General features: G+C 52.5%; 1 protein-coding gene and 1 long non-coding RNA gene across 2 annotated transcripts in view; one reads left to right on the forward strand and one right to left on the reverse strand.

Moving 5' to 3' along the window:
• Positions 2,921–5,119, reverse strand: LOC106509649. Its single transcript, XR_001307348.2, has 3 exons — positions 5,029–5,119; positions 3,420–3,575; positions 2,921–3,258 (listed from the first exon to the last, which is right to left on the reverse strand). It is a non-coding gene; the product is annotated as an uncharacterized LOC106509649 (long non-coding RNA).
• ZAN (zonadhesin) overlaps positions 5,203–18,619 on the forward strand; it is a 30,460-nt gene continuing 17,043 nt past the window's right edge. The window contains 15 exon segments of the mRNA NM_214383.1: positions 5,203–5,758; positions 6,093–6,184; positions 6,371–6,449; positions 6,547–6,693; positions 7,518–7,789; positions 8,113–8,197; positions 8,649–9,776; positions 11,675–11,859; positions 15,053–15,194; positions 15,348–15,464; positions 15,955–16,079; positions 16,288–16,433; positions 17,191–17,334; positions 17,722–17,829; positions 17,929–18,098. Of these exon segments, the coding sequence (NP_999548.1) occupies positions 5,500–5,758; positions 6,093–6,184; positions 6,371–6,449; positions 6,547–6,693; positions 7,518–7,789; positions 8,113–8,197; positions 8,649–9,776; positions 11,675–11,859; positions 15,053–15,194; positions 15,348–15,464; positions 15,955–16,079; positions 16,288–16,433; positions 17,191–17,334; positions 17,722–17,829; positions 17,929–18,098 (3,199 nt within the window). The 5' untranslated portion in view covers positions 5,203–5,499.

Raw genomic sequence — 18,619 nt, forward strand, 5'->3', positions numbered from 1 at the left:
GACACTTGGGGGCACCCAGCCAGCTTCTTTCTGGAATTTATAAGGTGTCCTTCGATCTGTGTGTTCAGTGAGGGCAATACCATCCCTGCCACCTACCTGGCAACACGGGACCATACAGTCCCTTCTCTGTAAGGAAAACTTGGGCGACAGCACAGGAGGACCTCGACCAGAAAGAGGGAGACTCCTCAGGTGTGAACTCTCAGGCTCTGCGTGAGAGGACCTGGCCCTTCCTCACAGGACATCTCATGTGATATCTAGGGCACAGAGGGATGGAGGGAGCGGGTGGGGATGTGAGGAGCCTGGAGGGGAGACTTTTTTTAGGACACAGAGGAAAATTTAAGGTGAAAAGGCTGGGATGGTTTTTTTGAAAACCTGCAAGTAAATATACACTCACTGCATTCACATTGACACAATATGGATAAAATGAAAGGAACAATCCTCCAGAAGGCTCACAATCACGGAGGCGTGATGGTTCTTGGTAATGACAAGGATTCCATTTTTTTCTCTCTTCAAATCAACCCGCAAGGAAAGAGAAGCCTCTGGATTGGAAGACAGTTGCTCGAAACTCAAGGGACAACTGTGAGTTGGAACCTTAAGTACTGCTAGGACCTCCTCTCCCTCCCATGGCACCCCAGGTGCCCTCGGGCTGAGAGAAAACATAAGCTTGTGATAAATGTTCAAGGCGCAGCTCTCAGAGGATAGAGGGTGGAGAGAACTGGGGAGGAATAGAGTAACAGCCCCACCTGAAAGATTCACATGCAAATGAACAAGAACAAAATGTGCATCGCCCCGACAAGCCTGCCTGCCTGGGACCTCAGTTTGCAACCCCTGACCTAGTCATCCTACCCTGAATTTCTCCTTATTTCTCTGGACCTTAATCTTTTTTTTTTCTTTTTTTAGGGCTGCACCAGGGGCATGTAGAGGTTCCCAGGCTAGGGGTCAAATTGGAGCTGTAGCCGCTCTATGCCACAGCCACAGTAATGCAGGATCTAAATTGTGTCTGTGACCTATACCACAGTTCACAGCAAGGCCAGGGATTGAACCCGCATCCTCATGGATACTGGTTGGGTTCGTTAACCGCTGAGCCATGACGGGAACTCCTGGACCCTGATCTTCTCTCTAAGCTTTGCAATCCTGCTAACCACCCCCACCCATTGGCTCTGCAGCCAACTCCTGGCCCTCTCCCCTCACAATGGCCCTTTCTTCCCAGCCCTTCTCACCCAGTGTGATTTTGAGGATGACTCGAGACCCCTCTGTGATTGGACTCAAGCATCCTCAGATGATGGGGACTGGACTCGAACCAGTAGACCCTCCTCCACTGGCAGCACCGGGCCCCCTGGGGGGTACCCCAATGGAGGTGAGGGAGCCTAAGGTTTAGGGAGGCAGCTGGGAAGTGATGTGGACAGACCTGGGTGCAGGGAGGCAGTGGGAAGTGGTTGTCTGGGCTCTGAGAAGGGGTGTAGGGTTGGGGTGGGGAGGGCAGCCCTTTGCGGGGGTTGGGGGGGGGTTAGGGCAGGGCCTCACTGTCCTGGGCTCTGCCTCCTCCCAGAGGGCTACTACCTGCACATGGAATCCAACAAATTCCACCAGGGCAAGGTGGCCCGCCTGCACAGCCCCCTCATATGGGAGCAAGGCCCCCTCTGCGTGCGCTTCGCCTACTACATGTTTGGGCTGTCGTGGGGCGCCCAGCTCAAGCTGCTGCTGACCTCAGGCTCCAAGGGCAAGCACCCCAACGTGCTCTGGAAACACAGTAATGCCCAGAGCCCCTCGTGGATGCCCACTGCTGTCACAGTGCCCACTGGGCTTATCCTGCCTGGCCGGGTGAGGCTCAAGGCAGACCTGGAGTCCCAGCGGGAATCTGTGTGTAGAGGTGCCCAGGAAGGGGGTGGGATGGGACAAGGAGGGGGCTCAGGGGCGGGGCCATCTGAAATCAGACAGGAAACGGGGAGCCTGAGACAAAGGGGCTCATAGGGTGGGTGATCCCCTTCTCCCCCCTGCAGCTGACATTTGAAGGTGTGAGGGGCAGCACGGCTTATCTGGACATCGCTCTGGACACCATCTCCATCCGTCGGGGCTCCTGCAATCGGAGTGAGCCCCTCTCCCTCCTCCCCTTGCCCCCCCACCCCACCGCTGGACTTCGGTCAGGTGGCAGGATTAGCTCAGGGACCGTGACCCTGGCTTCTTCCAGAGTTGAGGCTACTTGCTCCCCTCTACCCACACGCCTCACACCTTTGACTCCTGAAGCAAAAGTCACCTACAAAGAAGCTCTCTCAGAACACACTGTTGTGGTGACACCTGTTGTAGAGTGACCAACCATTCTGGTCTGACTTGGGTTGTCCCTATTTTGGCACTGAAAGTCCTGCATCTCAGGAAACCCAGTCCCAGGCAAACCTGGACATCTGGCCATTCTGGCTGCACCAGATCTATCCAGAATTAGCCCTCTAAGCTGACATTAGAGATTCAAGAGGAACAAATTCAAAGGAAGGAACATTCCAGAAGCTGTATACAAGAAACTAACACTTACTGAGTGCAAGCATTGTGCTAAATGCTCCCACATGGGATATAATTTACAAGAGGCAGGTACTGCTATTCTCAGTTTACAGATGGGGAAACTGAGTCTGGGGAGCGGGGCTCTATCTGGCTTCCAACCCAGCCTTGGCTTACATGAGGACCCTGATTAAGACTCAGAATTCTGGAGTTCCCATTGTGGCTAAGTGGTTACTGACTAGGATCCATGAGGATTCGGGTTCGATCCCTGGCCTCACTCAGTGGGTTAAGGATCCAGCGTTGCCATGAGCTGTGGTATACGTCGCAGACGAGGCTTGGATCTGGCGTTGCTGTGGTGTAGGCTGACAGCTATGGCTCTGATTCGACCCCTAGCCTGGGAATCTCCATATGCCGTGGGTGTGGCCCTAAAAAGACAAAAAAAAAAAAAAAAAGACTCAGAATTCTGACTCCACATTTTTTTGAGCTCCTTCCTCTTAGAAAAAGCTTCGTTCTTCCTCTTTTCTTTCCCCTCAGTCTGCATGATGCAAACGTGTAGCTTTGACACGCCAAATGATCTCTGTGGCTGGAGCTGGATCCCGACGGCCACTGGGGCCAAGTGGGTCCAGAAGAAGGGGTCAACAGGGGTGCCGAACGTGGGACCTGAGGATGACTTCTCTAGTCCTGGTAGTGAGTAATGGCCACACTTCTGTCCTTTGACTTTCTGAGCTTCTAGTGCCCTCTGCGGGAGTTTAAGATGTTTGCCTGACAACCCTGCAAGAATTCACCAGGGAAGGCCTGAGATGAACCCAGCCACCTCAAACCTCCTCAGCTCAAGTTACATGGCAGAAAGCAAACTTCAGACACCCAGCCATCTTCCCCCACCTCCATCCCAAAAGTCCTACCTGGCAGACCCAACACAGCCCGCTCCTCACCTCTTTTCCCTGGCAGCCTTCCTTCTTCATTCATCCAACACATATTTATTGAACACCTATGATGTGCCAGGTACTGTCCCGGGCTCTTGAGATGGATCAGGTTACAAAAGAGTCAGAGAGCAGGGGGCAAGAGGTTGGGCGAAAGCGAGACAGTTCCTAAAACAATAAAGAAGTAAATTATATAGTTATAAGGCAACCAGTGTCATCAGAAAAAAAATTAAACAAAGGGAACTGAGAGAGCAGAGTAGAAGGAATTTTAAGGGTTTTTTTTTGTTTTTGAGGGCCGCACCAGCGGCATATGGAGGTTCCCAGGCTAGGGGTCTAATCGGAGCTGCAGTTGCCAGCCTACACCACAGCCACAGCCACATCAGATTCGAGCAGCATCTGTGACCTACACGACAGCTTATGGCAATGCCGGATCCTTAACCCACTGAGTGAGGCCAGGGATTGAACCCCAACCTTATGGTTCCTAGTCAGATTCGTTTCCACTGTGCCACGATGGGAACTCTGCTTGTAAGTTTTATTTTATTTTATTTATTTATTTTGGTCTTTTGTCTTTTTAGGGCCACACCCATGGCATATGGAGGTCCCCAGACTAGGGGTCTAATTGGAGCTGTTGCTACTGGCCTACACCAGAGCCACAGCAATGCCAGATCCAAGCCGCATCTGTGACCAATACCACAGCTCATGGCAATGCGGGATCTTTAACCTACTGAGCGAGGCCAGGGATCGAACCCGCAACCTCACGGTTCATAGTTAGATTCGTTTCCACTGCACCACGATGGGAACTCGCACTTGCAAGTTTTAAATAAGGTGGTCAGAGTAGGTCTCACTCAGATTACATCTGAGCACAAACTTGAAGGAGGTAAGGGAGTGAGGCATGAAACTGTGGAGGGGAAGAACATTCTAAGCAGAGAGGTAAGCCATGCAAAGACCCCGAGGTAGCAGTGGATTTGCTGAGGTACAGCAAGGAGCCGTGTGACTTGGATGGAGAGGACCAGCTCAGACAGGAGACCATGTGAAACCTTGAAGGCCACTGCCAGGACTGTGGCTTTTATTCTACACGGATGGGGAGCCTTTGTAGGATTTGGAGCAGAGGAGTGACCTGATCTGACTTAAGTTGCGGAGGCCATTCTTCTCCATTTTTCCCTCCCCCCCAATTCCAGGCTCTCCTTCCTCTGATCTTTCCTCCTGCCTGAGGTTCACCTTTTAGAAAGACGTGAAGAAAACCCGCACACCACCTTCATTTTAGGCTCCTGGAGAGCAGGGGACCAGGCCCTCTGCATCCTCCTCAGCGTTTAGCCCCATATCCCGTGCCCGGCAGTTTCAGTAAATGTTACCGGGTTGGTTGGTTGTTTATTTTCCCATTTTCTCTCTCTCTTCCTTTCCCTACCTTGCTCCCGTCCTTACATTCTCTCTTTTTTCCCTTCTTCTCTCCCACGTCTCCTTTCCCAGTTCTCAGACGTCCTAGTGCCGCCGCTTGTTGCGTTCTTTCACCGTTTTACTCTTCCCCTACTCCTTTCCTGTCTTTTCTCTCTCTCTTCTCTTCTCTCCCACCCCTGGCCGCTCCCTCCTGTTCGGTTCTCCTCTCTTCCTGTCCGAAACCCACCTTCCTGAGGCCCAGCTTTCAGAGCAGACCCCAAGCCTCTGCGACGAGCCTGCTCCTCAGGCAGAATCCCGCGGACACGTGCACGTACGCGTGCGCCGTTGGCAGCGCCCTAATTCCCCGCCCACTAGCAGTTGCGTCACGCAGCGAAGTCCCGGCTGATTGGCTGCCTGAGCTGGTGGCGGGTGTAAGGAGGTGCCTGCCCTTCAGCTTCAGGCCCGCACTCTCAGCGATTTGTGTGAATCATCTCTGTACAGTGGGTCGAGAAAAGGAAGAGGATGTGGCTCTAGGGGACTTCAAAAGCCACCATTTGAAGGACAAGATTCTGGCCTGTGCTTCTGAGAGGATGCCGCGATTCCTAGGCAGCGCCCCCACCCTCACCCAGACCTGCCAAGCGCTTCTGGAAGGATCCGAGGCCTCAGCTCGTCGCGTGGCGGGTGTAGGCCCACCTCGGTGCTGGCTGATCCTAGGGAGATGTTAGGGCTCCCTGCCCTCGCAGGTCCTATGGCTATGCCACACCCACCTCTAATTCCCTCCACTCCCACTTTATTGGCCTTTTCCTTCCCAGGTGGCTTCTACATGCTCCTGGACCCCAAGAATGCAAAACCAAGGCAGAGATCTGCCCTCCTGAGCCCTCTGATCCAGTCCTCCGGCTGCCTGAGCCTGTCCTTTCAGTACACCCAACGTGGCCAGGCGTCTGGTGCAACCCTCATGGTCTATGCTTCTGTTTTGGGTGAGAGCGATAAAGTTGCAGGATTTACATTGACCTAGGCTTTTCTCCCAGAGTTGGGTGGACAAGGTGTGGGGCATCCCCAGGGGTCTAGGAAAATCTGGGATTCGTGCAAGATTATTCCTGGAATGCAATTTGGGAGCAGGGAGGATATTGGGTTCTGAAAAAATAGTTTAAAATGCCAGGAGAGTGAGAGAGAAGGATATGGTTGCACTTGGGGGAAGGGAATATACTTCAGGTAGTCCCTTTGCTGCTTACTCAACCTTCTGAGTATAGTTTTGAAATCATTTTCCAGTCCCCTTAATCTGACTTCTCCCTTGGATTCCTCCCATTGTAGGCAGCATCCGGAAACACACTCTTTTCTCAGGACAACCCGGACCCAGTTGGCAGCCTGTTTCTGTCAATTACACAAGCCAAGGACAGATTCAGGTACAGCAGAACAAGAAGTCAGATCTCCTTGGATGTGGGAGACAACCCCCCGATATTGACAAGGATTGCTCTGGGCACTAGAAGCAGGACTCCTAGGTCCCTGAAGAGAGTAAAATCAAATGAAGGGGTGGCTGAGTATTTGGCCTCTTTTCTCATTCCCAACCCCCTCTCTCCCTCTCGCTTCAGTTCACCCTGGTGGGTGTGTTTGGAAAGATCCCAGAGCCAGCTGTGGCAGTAGATGCAATCAGCATTGCTCCCTGTGAAGGTGAGAGCATCTCTCTGAAGGGGCAGGGGGGAATGGGGTGGGAGAAGAACAGAGAGCATGGCCCAGATTTCTGAAATCTCCCATCTTGATACCCCAGAGAGCTTTCCTCAGTGTGACTTTGAAGATAATGCCCATCCCTTCTGTGACTGGGTACAGGCATCACAGGATGGTGGATACTGGAGGCAGGGAAATAAAAATACATTCATCCAGCCTGCAGGCCCCTTTGGAATCTCCCTTAATGGAGGTGAGGAGATGGAGGACCCCTCAAGCCAATGAGTTACTGAATCTGCTCCCAGCTAGGGGTGGGCTGGCGTGATTGGTGAAAGATGTAAGTGGTGAGAACGAGCCAGCGGATATTCATTGGGAAACCACCATGGGACCAGAGCTGTGGAGGTGACAAAGGCAGAGCAAGTTGATTCTCATGGTTGTGGGATCACTTGGGAACCACCCCGCCCCAAATCCAGGCTTCTCACTTCACTGAGCCCAAGGCTTCAAAATCCACTGTGTCATTTTCAGGCAAGACATTTATTTACTAGTGCAGCCAACAAAGGAATCTGGGTTGCCAGTTCGGTTTTCCCTTTCTTTTTCACCCTGCCTTCTTCAGTTGAAAGTCTAAAATGGGAGTTCCCGTCATGGCGCAGTGGAAACTAATGCAACTAGGAACCATGAGGTTGTGGGTTTGATACCTGGCCTCACTCAGTGGGTTAAGGATCCGGCGTTGCTGTGAACTCTGGTGTAGGTCGCAGATGCGGCTCAGATCTGTCATTGCTGTGGCTGCCATGTAGGCTGGCCTCAACAGCTCTGATTAGACCCCTAGCCTGGAAACCTCCGTATGCCACGGGTATGACCCTAAAAGGACAGAAGACCAAAAAAAAAAAGAAAGAAAAGAAAGAAAGTCTAAAATGAGCAAGAAAAAAATAAAACAGACCAACCAAAAAAAACCCTGCAATGTGGGGAGTTTGGGTATTTGCATCAGATCCCTGTTTGGAAAGCACAGTGTCACGAAAAAAAGCACCAGAATTGTCCTCTGGAGTTTTGTCACCTGGCCTGTTCCCTTCTTTTGTCCAGAAGGTCACTACATCTTCCTTGAGACTGACAAGTTCTCCCAGGCAGGCCAGTCTTTCAGACTGGTGAGCCGGCCCTTCTGTGCCCCGGCTGTGATCTGCGTGACGTTTACCTACCACATGTATGGCCTGGGACAGGGCACAAAGCTCAGGCTGCTGCTGGGGAGTCCTGCGGGTAGTCCCCCAAGTTCTCTCTGGGAACGTGTTGGGCCTCAGAGCCCTGAATGGCTGAACACCTCCGTCACCATCCCTTCAGGACATCAACAGCCCATGCAGGTGAGAGACGGAGAGACTGGCCCTGTAAGTGTCATTGTTGGGCCTGGTGAGGGAGACAGAATGCCTGGGATCTGGGGGCGCAATCAGGGCTGAGAGGAGGGGACACTGGAAAAAGAGCAGGGCAGAGGGGACCTTTGTGTCTTCTCCCCCCCCCCCCCCCCCCGGGCTCACTGGTCCTGGAAAGGGGCGGAGCCCCAGTTGGACTGTTAAAGCCAGAACAAGGTGACATTAGGCAGAGGATAGTCCCTGTGCCAGGAGGGTCACTGAGTTGCCAGGGATTCACTTTCATTTCTTTCTTGCTTCATTCTCCCTTGTACCTTCAGCTGATATTTGAAGCCGTCAGGGGCACCAACACCGCCTTTGTTGTTGCTCTGGGTTTCGTCTTGATCAATCATGGGACCTGTCGAGGTAAGACAAAACCCAAGGCCCCAGAAAGGGGGCCGTGCCCTGGCATCATCTCTTGGGTTCTCTGCGTGTACTGCTTAAAATGCGAGTCCTCTCTTGGGCCTAAGGCCTCCCACAGCTTTGTTCTCTATATTCTGCCCACCTGTATCTTCCTGGCCCATCAGGATGCTTGCTTGAGTGAATGTGACTTTGATGCCCTGGATTTCTGTGATTGGATTCAAGACCTCTTACCTAGTAAATGGTGATCCTGGAAGGAAGGCTAATATCCTTTGTTTCATGTTTCCTGCACCCTGTGCAATATCAGACATATATTAGGAGCAGTGTTTGTTGAGTGTTGAGTGGAGGTTGGGGTTGGGAGTAGAAGAAGAGATGAGCCCCCCATTCCAATTAGATGTGAGTCAAGAGGGTGGTGGTATACTTTTGACTAAACTCCAGGAATTTTTTTTCTTCATAGGACCTTCTGAAACCTCTGTCTCCACAGAAAAACCCGTGGCCCCTACAGAAAAACCAACTGTCCCCAGTGAAATATACACTATCCCCACAGAAAAGCCCATGGTCCACATGGAGAAGCCCATTGTACACACTGAAAAACCTACAGTTCCCACAGAAAAACCTACAATCCCAACAGAAAAATCTACAGTGCCCACCAAAAAACCCACTGTCTTTAAAGAACCCACCCTTCCACCTGAAGGGCCCACCGTCCCTGCTGAACAGCCTACCACCCCGCCTGAAGGGCCTGCTGTCCCTCCTAAAGGGCCCACTGTCCTCACTGAATGGCCCACAAGCCACACAGAAAAATCTACTGTCCACACAGAGAAACCCATTCTCCCCACAGGAAAATCCACCATCCCCACAGAAAAACCCATGGTCCCCACCAAAAGGACCACCACTCCCACTGAAAGGACCACTATCCCCGCAGAAAAGCCAACTGTCCCCATAGAAAAACCAATGGTCCCCACCGAAAGGACCACCATTCCCACTGAAAGAACCACTATCCCCACAGAAAAACCTACTGTTCCCACAGAAAAACTCACTGTCCCCACAGAAAAGCCAATTGTCCCCACAGAAAAGCCGATTGTCCCCACAGAAAAACACACCATCCCCACAGAAAAACTGACAGTCCTCACTGAGAGGACCACTACTCCCACTGAAAGAACCACTATCCCCACAGAAAAACCTACTGTCCCCACAGAAAAACCCTCTGTCCCCACAGAAAAGCCAACTGTCCCCACAGAAGAACCCACCATCCCCACAGAAAAGCTTACCGTCCCCACTGAGAGGACCACCACTCCCACCAAAAGGACCACCACTCCCACCATAAGGACCACAACCCCCACCATAAGGACCACCACCCCCACCGAAAGGACCACCACCCCCACCATAAGGACCACCACTCCCACTGAAAGGACCACCATCCCCACGAAAAAGACCACTGTTCCCACAGAAAAAACCATTATCCCCACTGAAAGGACCATAGCTCCTACAACACCCCAGCCCAGCCCAACTCTTGTACCCACTCAGCCAGCAGCCGTCGTGATGCCAAGTACTTCCGCGACCACTGTGACCCCGAGAACTACTATAGGTATGTGGTGGAGCATCAGACAGCTGAAAGTCAGAGACAGTGACTAGGAGAGAGGGCTCAGGAAATGATGCTTCTAGTAGAAAATTGTAGTCTTAGCGGAGAGATGAATCAGACACAGTGACTTGGCGGGAATGATGAGGGCGACCCCAAGTGAGAGGGATAGTGGGGCCCAGGTGGAGTAGGGGTTGTTGGGGACCAAGACCAGGCTTACTTACCACTGCTGCTTGTTTTACTGAGGTATAATTCACTGCCTTAAAATCCATCTTTCAGAGTGTACGATTCAGTTGTTTCAGTATATTCACAAGATTGTGTGACCACCACTGCATTTCAATTTCAGGGCAGTTTTATCACCCCAAAAAGGAAGCCTGGGCCCATTAGTGGTCGCTCTCCATTTCCCTTACCCCCAGTCTCTGGCAACCACTACTCCGCTTTCTATCTCGATGCATTTGCTGTTTTGGACATTTCATATACATGGAATCACATATGTGGTCTTTCGTGGCTGGCTTCTTTTTTTCTCAGCATATGTTGTTTTCAAGGTTCATCCTTTTTTTTTTTTTGTCTTTTTGCCCTTTCCAGGGCCACTGCTGCAGCATATGGAGGTTCCCAGGCTAGGGGTCCAATCGAAGCTACAGCTGCTGGCCACAGCCACAGCCACAGCAATGCAGGATCCAAGCCGTGTCTGCGACCTACACCACAGCTCATGGCAACACCAGATCCTTAACCCACTGAGCAAGGCCAGGGATTGGACCTTCAACCTCATGGTTACTGGTCGGATTCATTTCCGCTTCGCCACAGCAGGATCTCTGGGGTTCATCCATGTTATACTTTGTGTCAGGACTACATTCCTTTCTTAAACATTTTATTGAAGTATAATTGACTTGCAGTTTTTTTTTTTTTTTGAGGTCGGAACTATTTTTTAAAATTATTTTTTCATAATTTTGGGGTATCGTTGCACTGCTTTCTCTCTCTTTTTTTTTTTTTGTCTTTTCTAGGGCTGCACCTGCAGCATATGGAGGTTCATAGGCTAGGGGTCTAATCAGAGCTGTAGCCACCGGCCTACGCCAGAGCCACATCAATGCCAGGTCCGAGCCGCGTCTGCAACCTACACCACAGCTCACGGCTACGCCAGATCCTTAACCCACCGAGCGAGGCCAGGGATTGAACCCACAACCTCATGGTTCCTAGCCGGATTTGTTAACCACTGAGCCATGATGGGAACTCCTGATTTTCAGTGTTAAGCTTTGCTGTATATCCAAGTGATGAAATTACACACACACACACACACACACACACACACACACACACACACACACACCATTCTTTCCCATTATGGTTTATCGCCTGATATTGAACATAGTTCCCTGTGCTCTACAGCAGGACTTTATTGTTTATCCATCCTATGTGTAACAGTTTGCATCTGCTAACCCCATACTCCTACTCCATCCTTCTCCTACCCCCACCTTGGCAACCACAATCTGTTCTCTCTGTCTGTGAGTCTGTTTCTGTTTCGTAGATAAGTTCATTTGGGTCCTATTGTAGATTCCATGTGTAAGGGATACCATATGGTCCATGTCTTTCTCTTCGTGATTTACTTCACTTAGTATGAGAATCTAACTGCATCTGTGCTGCTGCAAAGGATATTATTTCATTCATTCTTTTTTATAGCTGAGTAGTATTCCATTGTATGTACACACCACATCTGTAACCATTCGGTTGATGGACATTTAGGTTGTTTCTGTGTCTTGGCTAATGTGACTAGTGTTTCTATGAACCAAAAGGAGTTCCTTCCTTTTAATGGCTTCATCATATGGGCCTATTTCTGCAAGAAGAACAGGACTGGAGGGGAGAGGGGAGACAGGAAGAAAGCTGGAGGCTTGATGGAGTCTGTTTTCCTTTAGCGAGCTGCCCCCCAAATGCCCACTTTGAACGCTGCGCCTGCCCAGTGTCCTGCCAGAGCCCCACACCCAACTGTGAGCTCTTCTGCAAGCCCGGCTGTGTCTGTGATCCTGGCTTTTTATTCAGTGGCTCCCACTGCGTCAACGCCTCTTCCTGTGATTGCTTCTACAACGACAATTACTATAAGGTAAGACACTCAGATCTCCTGAGGAGAGTTTCAAGCCAAACACCTGGGGTCTGGCTCCACCTGCTCCCCAGGTGACATGAATTTGGATTCATTCCCAAGGGGTCAGCTCTCAGGCAGTGGTTACACGGTGATGGAGTCATTCATTTGGCGTATGGTTTTTGACTGTCATGTCTGTTCCCACAATACATATTTGTGAAGCATCCACTTTGGTCCATCCGGATGCTGGGCTCTGCGGAAGATCCCGTCACCCCTGACCTGTCCTCCGTGTTCCTGGCAGTCTTGCCACTTCGGTACCTCTCCCTCCCACACTGGCAGCCGTGATGCCTTGGTCCCTAGGCCAGCCAGATGGGGCAGGGCCCTCATTTCCATCCTGAGGGAAGTCAGGGGTCCCTGCATATCCAGAGAGCCCTGGACGTGGCGTTTTCAGGGCAGAATAAGGGATTCCAGAACCTTTTTCCCAAGGAACTGATAAATTCTGATAGGATAGGTCAAAGGAGAGGAGATACTGTTTGCGCCTTCTCGACTGATACCCCCCTTCTGGGGAGATTCAACAAAAGCAGAGGGGGGAGTTCCCATCGTGGCTCAGTGGTTAAGGAATCCGACTAGGAACCATGAGGTTGCGGGTTCGGTCCCTGCCCTTGCTCAGTGGGTTAACGATCCGGCGTTGCCGTGAGCTGTGGTGTAGGTTGCAGACGTGGCTCGGATCCCATGTCGCTGTGGCTCTGGTGTAGGCCGGTGGCTACAGCTCCGATTCGACCCCTAGCCTGGGAACCTCCATATGCTGCAGGAGCAGCCCAAGAAATAGCAAAAAGACAAAAAAAAAAAAAAAAAGAAAAAAGCAGAGGGGCACAGACTCTGGGCCAGTGCTGTCCTAATGGGATGCCCTGCAAGCCTCACTGGGCATTTATGTGTCCTCATTGCCACGTTCAAAAAAGCATAGGAAACAGGTGAAATTAACTCCAGTCATCCACTCATTGCAACATGTAATCAGTAGTTCTCAATGAGATCGTTTACATCCCCTTTTTTTTTTTCATGCTGTCTTCAAAATCCAGTGTGTATTTTACACTTACAGCCTCTCTCAATTTGCACCGGCCACATTTCAAGACCTCAGTGGCCACATGTGGGTGGGGGCCCCTGTATTGGATAGAGCCACCAGAGAGTCAGGCTGTTCTGAGCCTGAAGCCTGGCTCCAGCACGCGTTTGCTGAGTGACCTTGGGCAAAGACCTTTACCTCCTCAAATCCATTTCCCTGTTCTGCACAGTAAGACTTTCAACCTCATCAAATTGTCATGAAGATGATACTAGATCCTAACACAGACCAATTAATAAACATGAATTATTATTATTATTAGCAATTTATAATGAATATATGTAACCTGTTAATGAAAAGCTCAGTCAGGAGTTCCCGCCATGGCACAGTGGGTTAAGAATCCAACTGCAGTGGCTCAGGTCACTGCAGAGGCATGGGTTCGATCCTTGGCCCAGTGCAGTGAGTTAAAGGATCCGGTGTTGCCACAGCTACAGCTTGGATTCTTTCCCTGGCCTGGGAACTTCCATATGCCACAAGTGCAGCCATAAAAAAATAAAATAAATAAAAAATAAATAGGAGTTCCCATTGTGGCTCAGTGGTATGGAACCCGACTAGTATCCCTGAGAATGCGGGTTCAATCCTTGGCCTTGCTCAGTGGGTTAAGGATCCGGTGTTGCCACAGACTGCCATGTAGGTCACAGACCTGGCTCAGACCCGTGTTGCCTTGGCTGTGGTGTAGGCCGGCAGCTGCAGCTCCAGTTCAACCCCTAGCCTGGGAACTTCCATGTGCCGCGGGTGGAGCCCTAAAAGCAAACAAACAAACAAAGGAATAAATAAATAAATGAAAGTGCAGTCAGCTGTTTGTTAGAGCCTAGTGCCTCCTCTTAGCTCCAGATGTTCTCCCCGTGAGTCGTCAGAGTTCCTGCTTATCTCTTTGAGTGCCCCTTCCTCCTCCAACCCTCCTCACCAGCCTCCCGGGCATCCCTGGGTCAGTGTTAGGATTAGCTCCAGCTGCAGCTTGGGTAGGACAGTCTGTCACAACCATCAGCACCAAGCGTCTCTTCTCTCTGCCCTGAGAGACACATATGAACTTCTGATATGTTCACTTATGCGTTCGACAAATGTTGATTGGGTGCCTTCAATTCTCTTGGCCTTGGGGTCACCATGAAAAGGGTGTGTCCTTGCTCTCATGCTGTTAGATTCTAAGGGGCACATCAGGTCTTGGTTCACTCTTTTTTTTTTTTTTTTTTTGGTCTTTTTGCCATTTTCTTGGGCTGCTCCTGCAGCATATGGAGGTTCCCAGGCTAGGGGTTGAATCGGAGCTGTAGCCGCCGGCCTACACCAGAGCCACAGTAATTTGGGATCCGAGCCACGTCTGCAACCTACACCACAGCTCACGGCAATGCCAGATCCTTAACCCACTGAGCAAGGCCAGGGATCAAACCCGCAACCTCATGGTTCCTAGTCGGATTCGTTAACCACTGAGCCATGACGGGAACTCCTTGGTTCACTCTTTCATTGAAATGAGAACTCTTTGTCAGGCACCGTGCTACGTGTTGGGGCTGAGACAGCAGATATAGACAGATATGGCCCTTCATAGGGGCGCTTATAATCAAATAATTTCAGACATTAATAGAAAAGTGCAACTGGGGGAGTTCCTGCTGTGGCACAGTGGGGTTGGCGCTACTTCTGGAGCATGAGGATAAGGTTTGATCCCTGGCCTGGCACAGTAGATTAAAGGATCCAGTGTTGCTGCAGCTGTGGCATAGTTTGCATCTGTGGCTTAGACCTGATTCCTGGCCCAGGAACTTGATATGCCACAGGGTGGCCAAAAAAGAAAAAAAAAAGTGCAATTGTGGTAAGTGCTGAGAAGGAAAGGTACCCAGAACTAGTCAGGGAGGTCTGGGGAGTCTTCCTGAGAAAGCAGTAACCCTTGAGCTAAACTCCACTGATTGCACAGGAACAGGTTAGGAAGAAGGAGAGGGATGAGTATTCCAGCACAGCATGTGCAAAGGGCCTGAGGTGGGCAGGAATATCTGGTAAGTATTGAGAAGAATCTGAGCAGGGTGAGGCCTGCAGGCTCTGAGTAGAGGGGTTATAGCACAGGATGACAGAGTCTGCCTGGGAGCTGTAGCCTGGTGACTCTGGCTCCCTTGCTCTCAGCTGGGGACAGATTGGTTCAGCCCCAACTGCACAGAACATTGCCACTGCCGGCCCAGCAGTCGGATGGAGTGCCAGACCTTCAAGTGCGGGACACACACAGTGTGCCAGCTGAAGAATGGCCAGTACGGCTGCCACCCCTATGGTGAGACCCTCCCCTCATGCTGTACCCGCCTGTCAAAGTGGATGTGACACCATCTCTCCCTCAACCAGAGGAGCCGGGGCACCTGGGTGGGTGAGGTGGCCCTGGGCCTGGCCAGGCTTGCCAGCTTCAGATGTCTCCCGTGTTTCCCAGCAGGCAGTGCCACCTGCTCTGTCTACGGAGACCCTCACTACCTCACCTTCGACGGGAGGCGCTTTAACTTCATGGGCAAGTGCACCTACATCTTGGCCCAACCCTGTGGCAACTTGACAGGTAGGACCCAGAGATGCCTGGGCCTGGGGTCTGAGGTCAGAAGAGCCGGGCTCGAGAGGAAAGGGCCAGAGCAGATGGCAGGGCAAGATGTGAACAAGGGAGTGAGGTAGAGTAAGGGAGGACACGTCCACCCCAAAGGCAGGACTTTCTCAGGACCAGGCCGCGGGGCAGATGCAGTTAAGACGCTCTAGGTTGCTTCCTTGGCCACCTTTGACTGAGGGTGCGCCTGGCAGAGTGGCGATAAAGGCAGGAGAGAAGTAGCACAAATACCCTGTCCCCAAGGATGTCGGCAGCCACTGTGGGGTGGGTTGGTAGTGCGGTCCCAGGCTGCGTTCCCACCAGGACTGGGGCGTCCCGCCTCCCCTCTTGAGCTGCAGAGCCGCTGGCGGCCCTTTATCCCCACAGAGCGGGTGGGGGTGCCACCCTCGGCGGGCACTCAAAAAGCCTCTGGAATGAGCCCCTGGGCACTCTGCACCCCCTCTCCTCCCAGAGCACTTCTTCAGGGTGCTGGTGAAGAAGGAGGAGCGAGGACAGGAGGGCGTGTCCTGCCTAAGCAAGGTCTACGTGACTCTGCCTGAAAGCACCGTCACTCTGCTCAAGGGCAGACACACGCTGGTGAGTCCTTCTCCACTCAGCCCTGCGGGGCCGCGGACTCGGCTGTGGCCTCGACCTCCCGGTTCCTCCAGCCTCCCAACCCTCCAGAGCGTTCCACGTGGCATGGAGGAGGTCATTCGCGTCGCAGTGGGGATGTGCGAGTCTGCTGAGGTCCTCCTTGGCGTCCCCCCCATGTCTCCCTGTCTCCTCCTTTGGTCCCTCCTTCCAGGTCGGAGGTCAGCGAGTCACCCTCCCAGCCATACCTTCTAGAGGTGTCTTCCTGGCTCCCAGTGGGCGATTTGTGGAGCTGCAGACGGCGTTCGGTCTGCGGGTGAGATGGGATGGTGACCAGCAGCTGTTTGTGAGTGTGCCCAGGTGAGGGGCGACCCAGCCAGGCAGCTGCCACTCCTCCCACTCTGGCCTTCCCTCTCCGGGCACCCTACCATCCTGTCCCCTGCCATCCCCGGTGCTAATTCTCACCTAGCTCAAGGGGCAGGCCTCCCTTTGCTTGAGGAAGGGGAGAAGATGGTTTCAGGGCTGTGTGATCCTAGCAGGATATATACACAGGGCTTTGAGAATGTTCTAGAAGGAGTTGCTCATAAGCCGTGGAAGCCCTCAGAAGAGTGGTCTCCTGACCTCGGCCTTCAAGGAAGAGTAGCTCCCCACATGGACAAACAAGGGAAAGAAAGACTTTATGGAGGAGTTCTCTGGTGGCACAGCGGGTTAAGGATCTGAAGTTGTCACTGCTGTGGCTCTTGTTAAAGCTGGGGCCCGGGGTTCGATCCCTGGCCAGGGAACTTCTGAGGGTCATGGGTGCAGCCAAAAAAAAAAGCTTTATGGAAATAGTGAACAGTAATTGCAAGGAACAAAGTGGGATGTCTTCGAGCCAGCAAAAGGCTTGTTAGGCCTGGAAGACGGGGTGTGAGCAGAAGAAGAGGACAAGGAGAGACATGAGATGGCTGGGGGTGGGGGTGAGAGCTTGAGGTCCTTGTGTGCCCAGTGCCTGGCATGGAACCCTTGTTCCGAGTCTGCTCCTCTTCCGCCTCCGCCTGCCTCGTGTCTGTTCCCCCATCCCCTCTCAGATGACAGAGACCCCTTCTCTCCACTAATGCTTCCTCCCCACCCCCCGCAGCACCTTCTCTGGCAAACTCTGTGGTCTCTGTGGCGACTATGACGGTGACAGCAGCAACGACAACCAGAAGCCGGATGGCAGTCCAGCAAAAGATGAGAAGGAGCTGGGTAGCAGCTGGCAGACCTCGGAGGATGCGGACCAGCAGTGAGGACCTCCCGTCTCCGACTCCGCCCTCCTGCCCCTCTGCCCCTTCCAAGAACCAAGAACCCTGACTGCCTTCACTCCTTTTCTCCTCTCTCCTCTTCTGCACGCCCCCGTCTGTCATTCTTCTCCCCCTCCCATTCGCGGCTAAGTTCATTACCACCAGGCTCACCCCCACCGTCGGTGGTCACCTCCTCATCGTCAGCTGTCCCCAGGCGCTTCTGAACAGCCCCGCTCCAGCGGGCCAGGCTCCCAAGTTTTCCCACCTCCTCTGGGGCTTGGCATTCAGGTGTCCTCCACTAGGGGCTGCCGAGAGCCCGGAGACCGCTGGGGCCCAGCAGGGACAGAGGCACCTCGGTTCTTAGGGCGTTTGGGCCGGGTCTCTTCCAGGTGCGAGGAGAACCAGGTGTCTCCCCCGTCTTGCAACACGGCCTTGCAGAATACTATGTCGGGGCCAGAGTTCTGTGGACAGCTGGTGGCCCCTCATGGAGTCTTCGAGTATGAAAGGGTTCCAGAAGGGCTTGGCACCCAGTCCTCCATGGCGGGAGGCGGCCGGTTCTGTCCCCTCCTCCCTTCTGACCAGTTCTCTCTTTTCAGGGCGTGCCTGCCTCACCTCAGGGCCTCTTCCTTCTTCAAGAGCTGCACGTTTGACATGTGTAACTTCCAGGGGCTGCAGCATATGCTGTGTGCTCACATGTCGGCCTTGACTGAGAACTGCCAGGATGCTGGCTACACGGTGAAGCCCTGGAGAGGACCCCAGTTCTGCCGTGAGTTGTTCCGAGAGGCAGGGCCCCCTCCTTCAGATGCAGACGCCACCTGAGAGCATTAGTACAGGCTCGGGGGTTGGGTGGGGAGCCAGGTTGAACCCCTTCGCTTCCACACAAGGACAGGGAAATCAGAGTCAGGAGCATCCACTGACAAATCACACAGTCACCTGCAAACTCAGAGAGGCCTCGCAGGACTTGCCCCCAGCCGTTGAGTTTGCAGGCAGCATTTTCAGCCTGAATCCAGCTTGGTTTTGATTCCTTGGATTTGGGCCCTGACTACACGTTGACATTTTTAGTTCTATTAAAGAATTAATTAAAGCTCTTTGGGGAGTTCCCATTGTGGCTCAGAGGTAACGAACCCAACTAGTATCCATGAGGACGCAGGTTCCATCCCTGGCCTCGCTCAGTGGGTTAAGGATCCGGCATTGCTGTGAGTTTTGGTGTAGGTCGCAGACACGACTCAGATCTGGCATTGCTGTGGCTGCGGTGTAGGCCAGTGGCTACAGATCTGAAAAGAGGCA

This window comes from Sus scrofa, chromosome 3 (genome assembly GCF_000003025.6).
Source record: "Sus scrofa isolate TJ Tabasco breed Duroc chromosome 3, Sscrofa11.1, whole genome shotgun sequence".
Taxonomy (NCBI): domain Eukaryota; kingdom Metazoa; phylum Chordata; class Mammalia; order Artiodactyla; family Suidae; genus Sus; species Sus scrofa.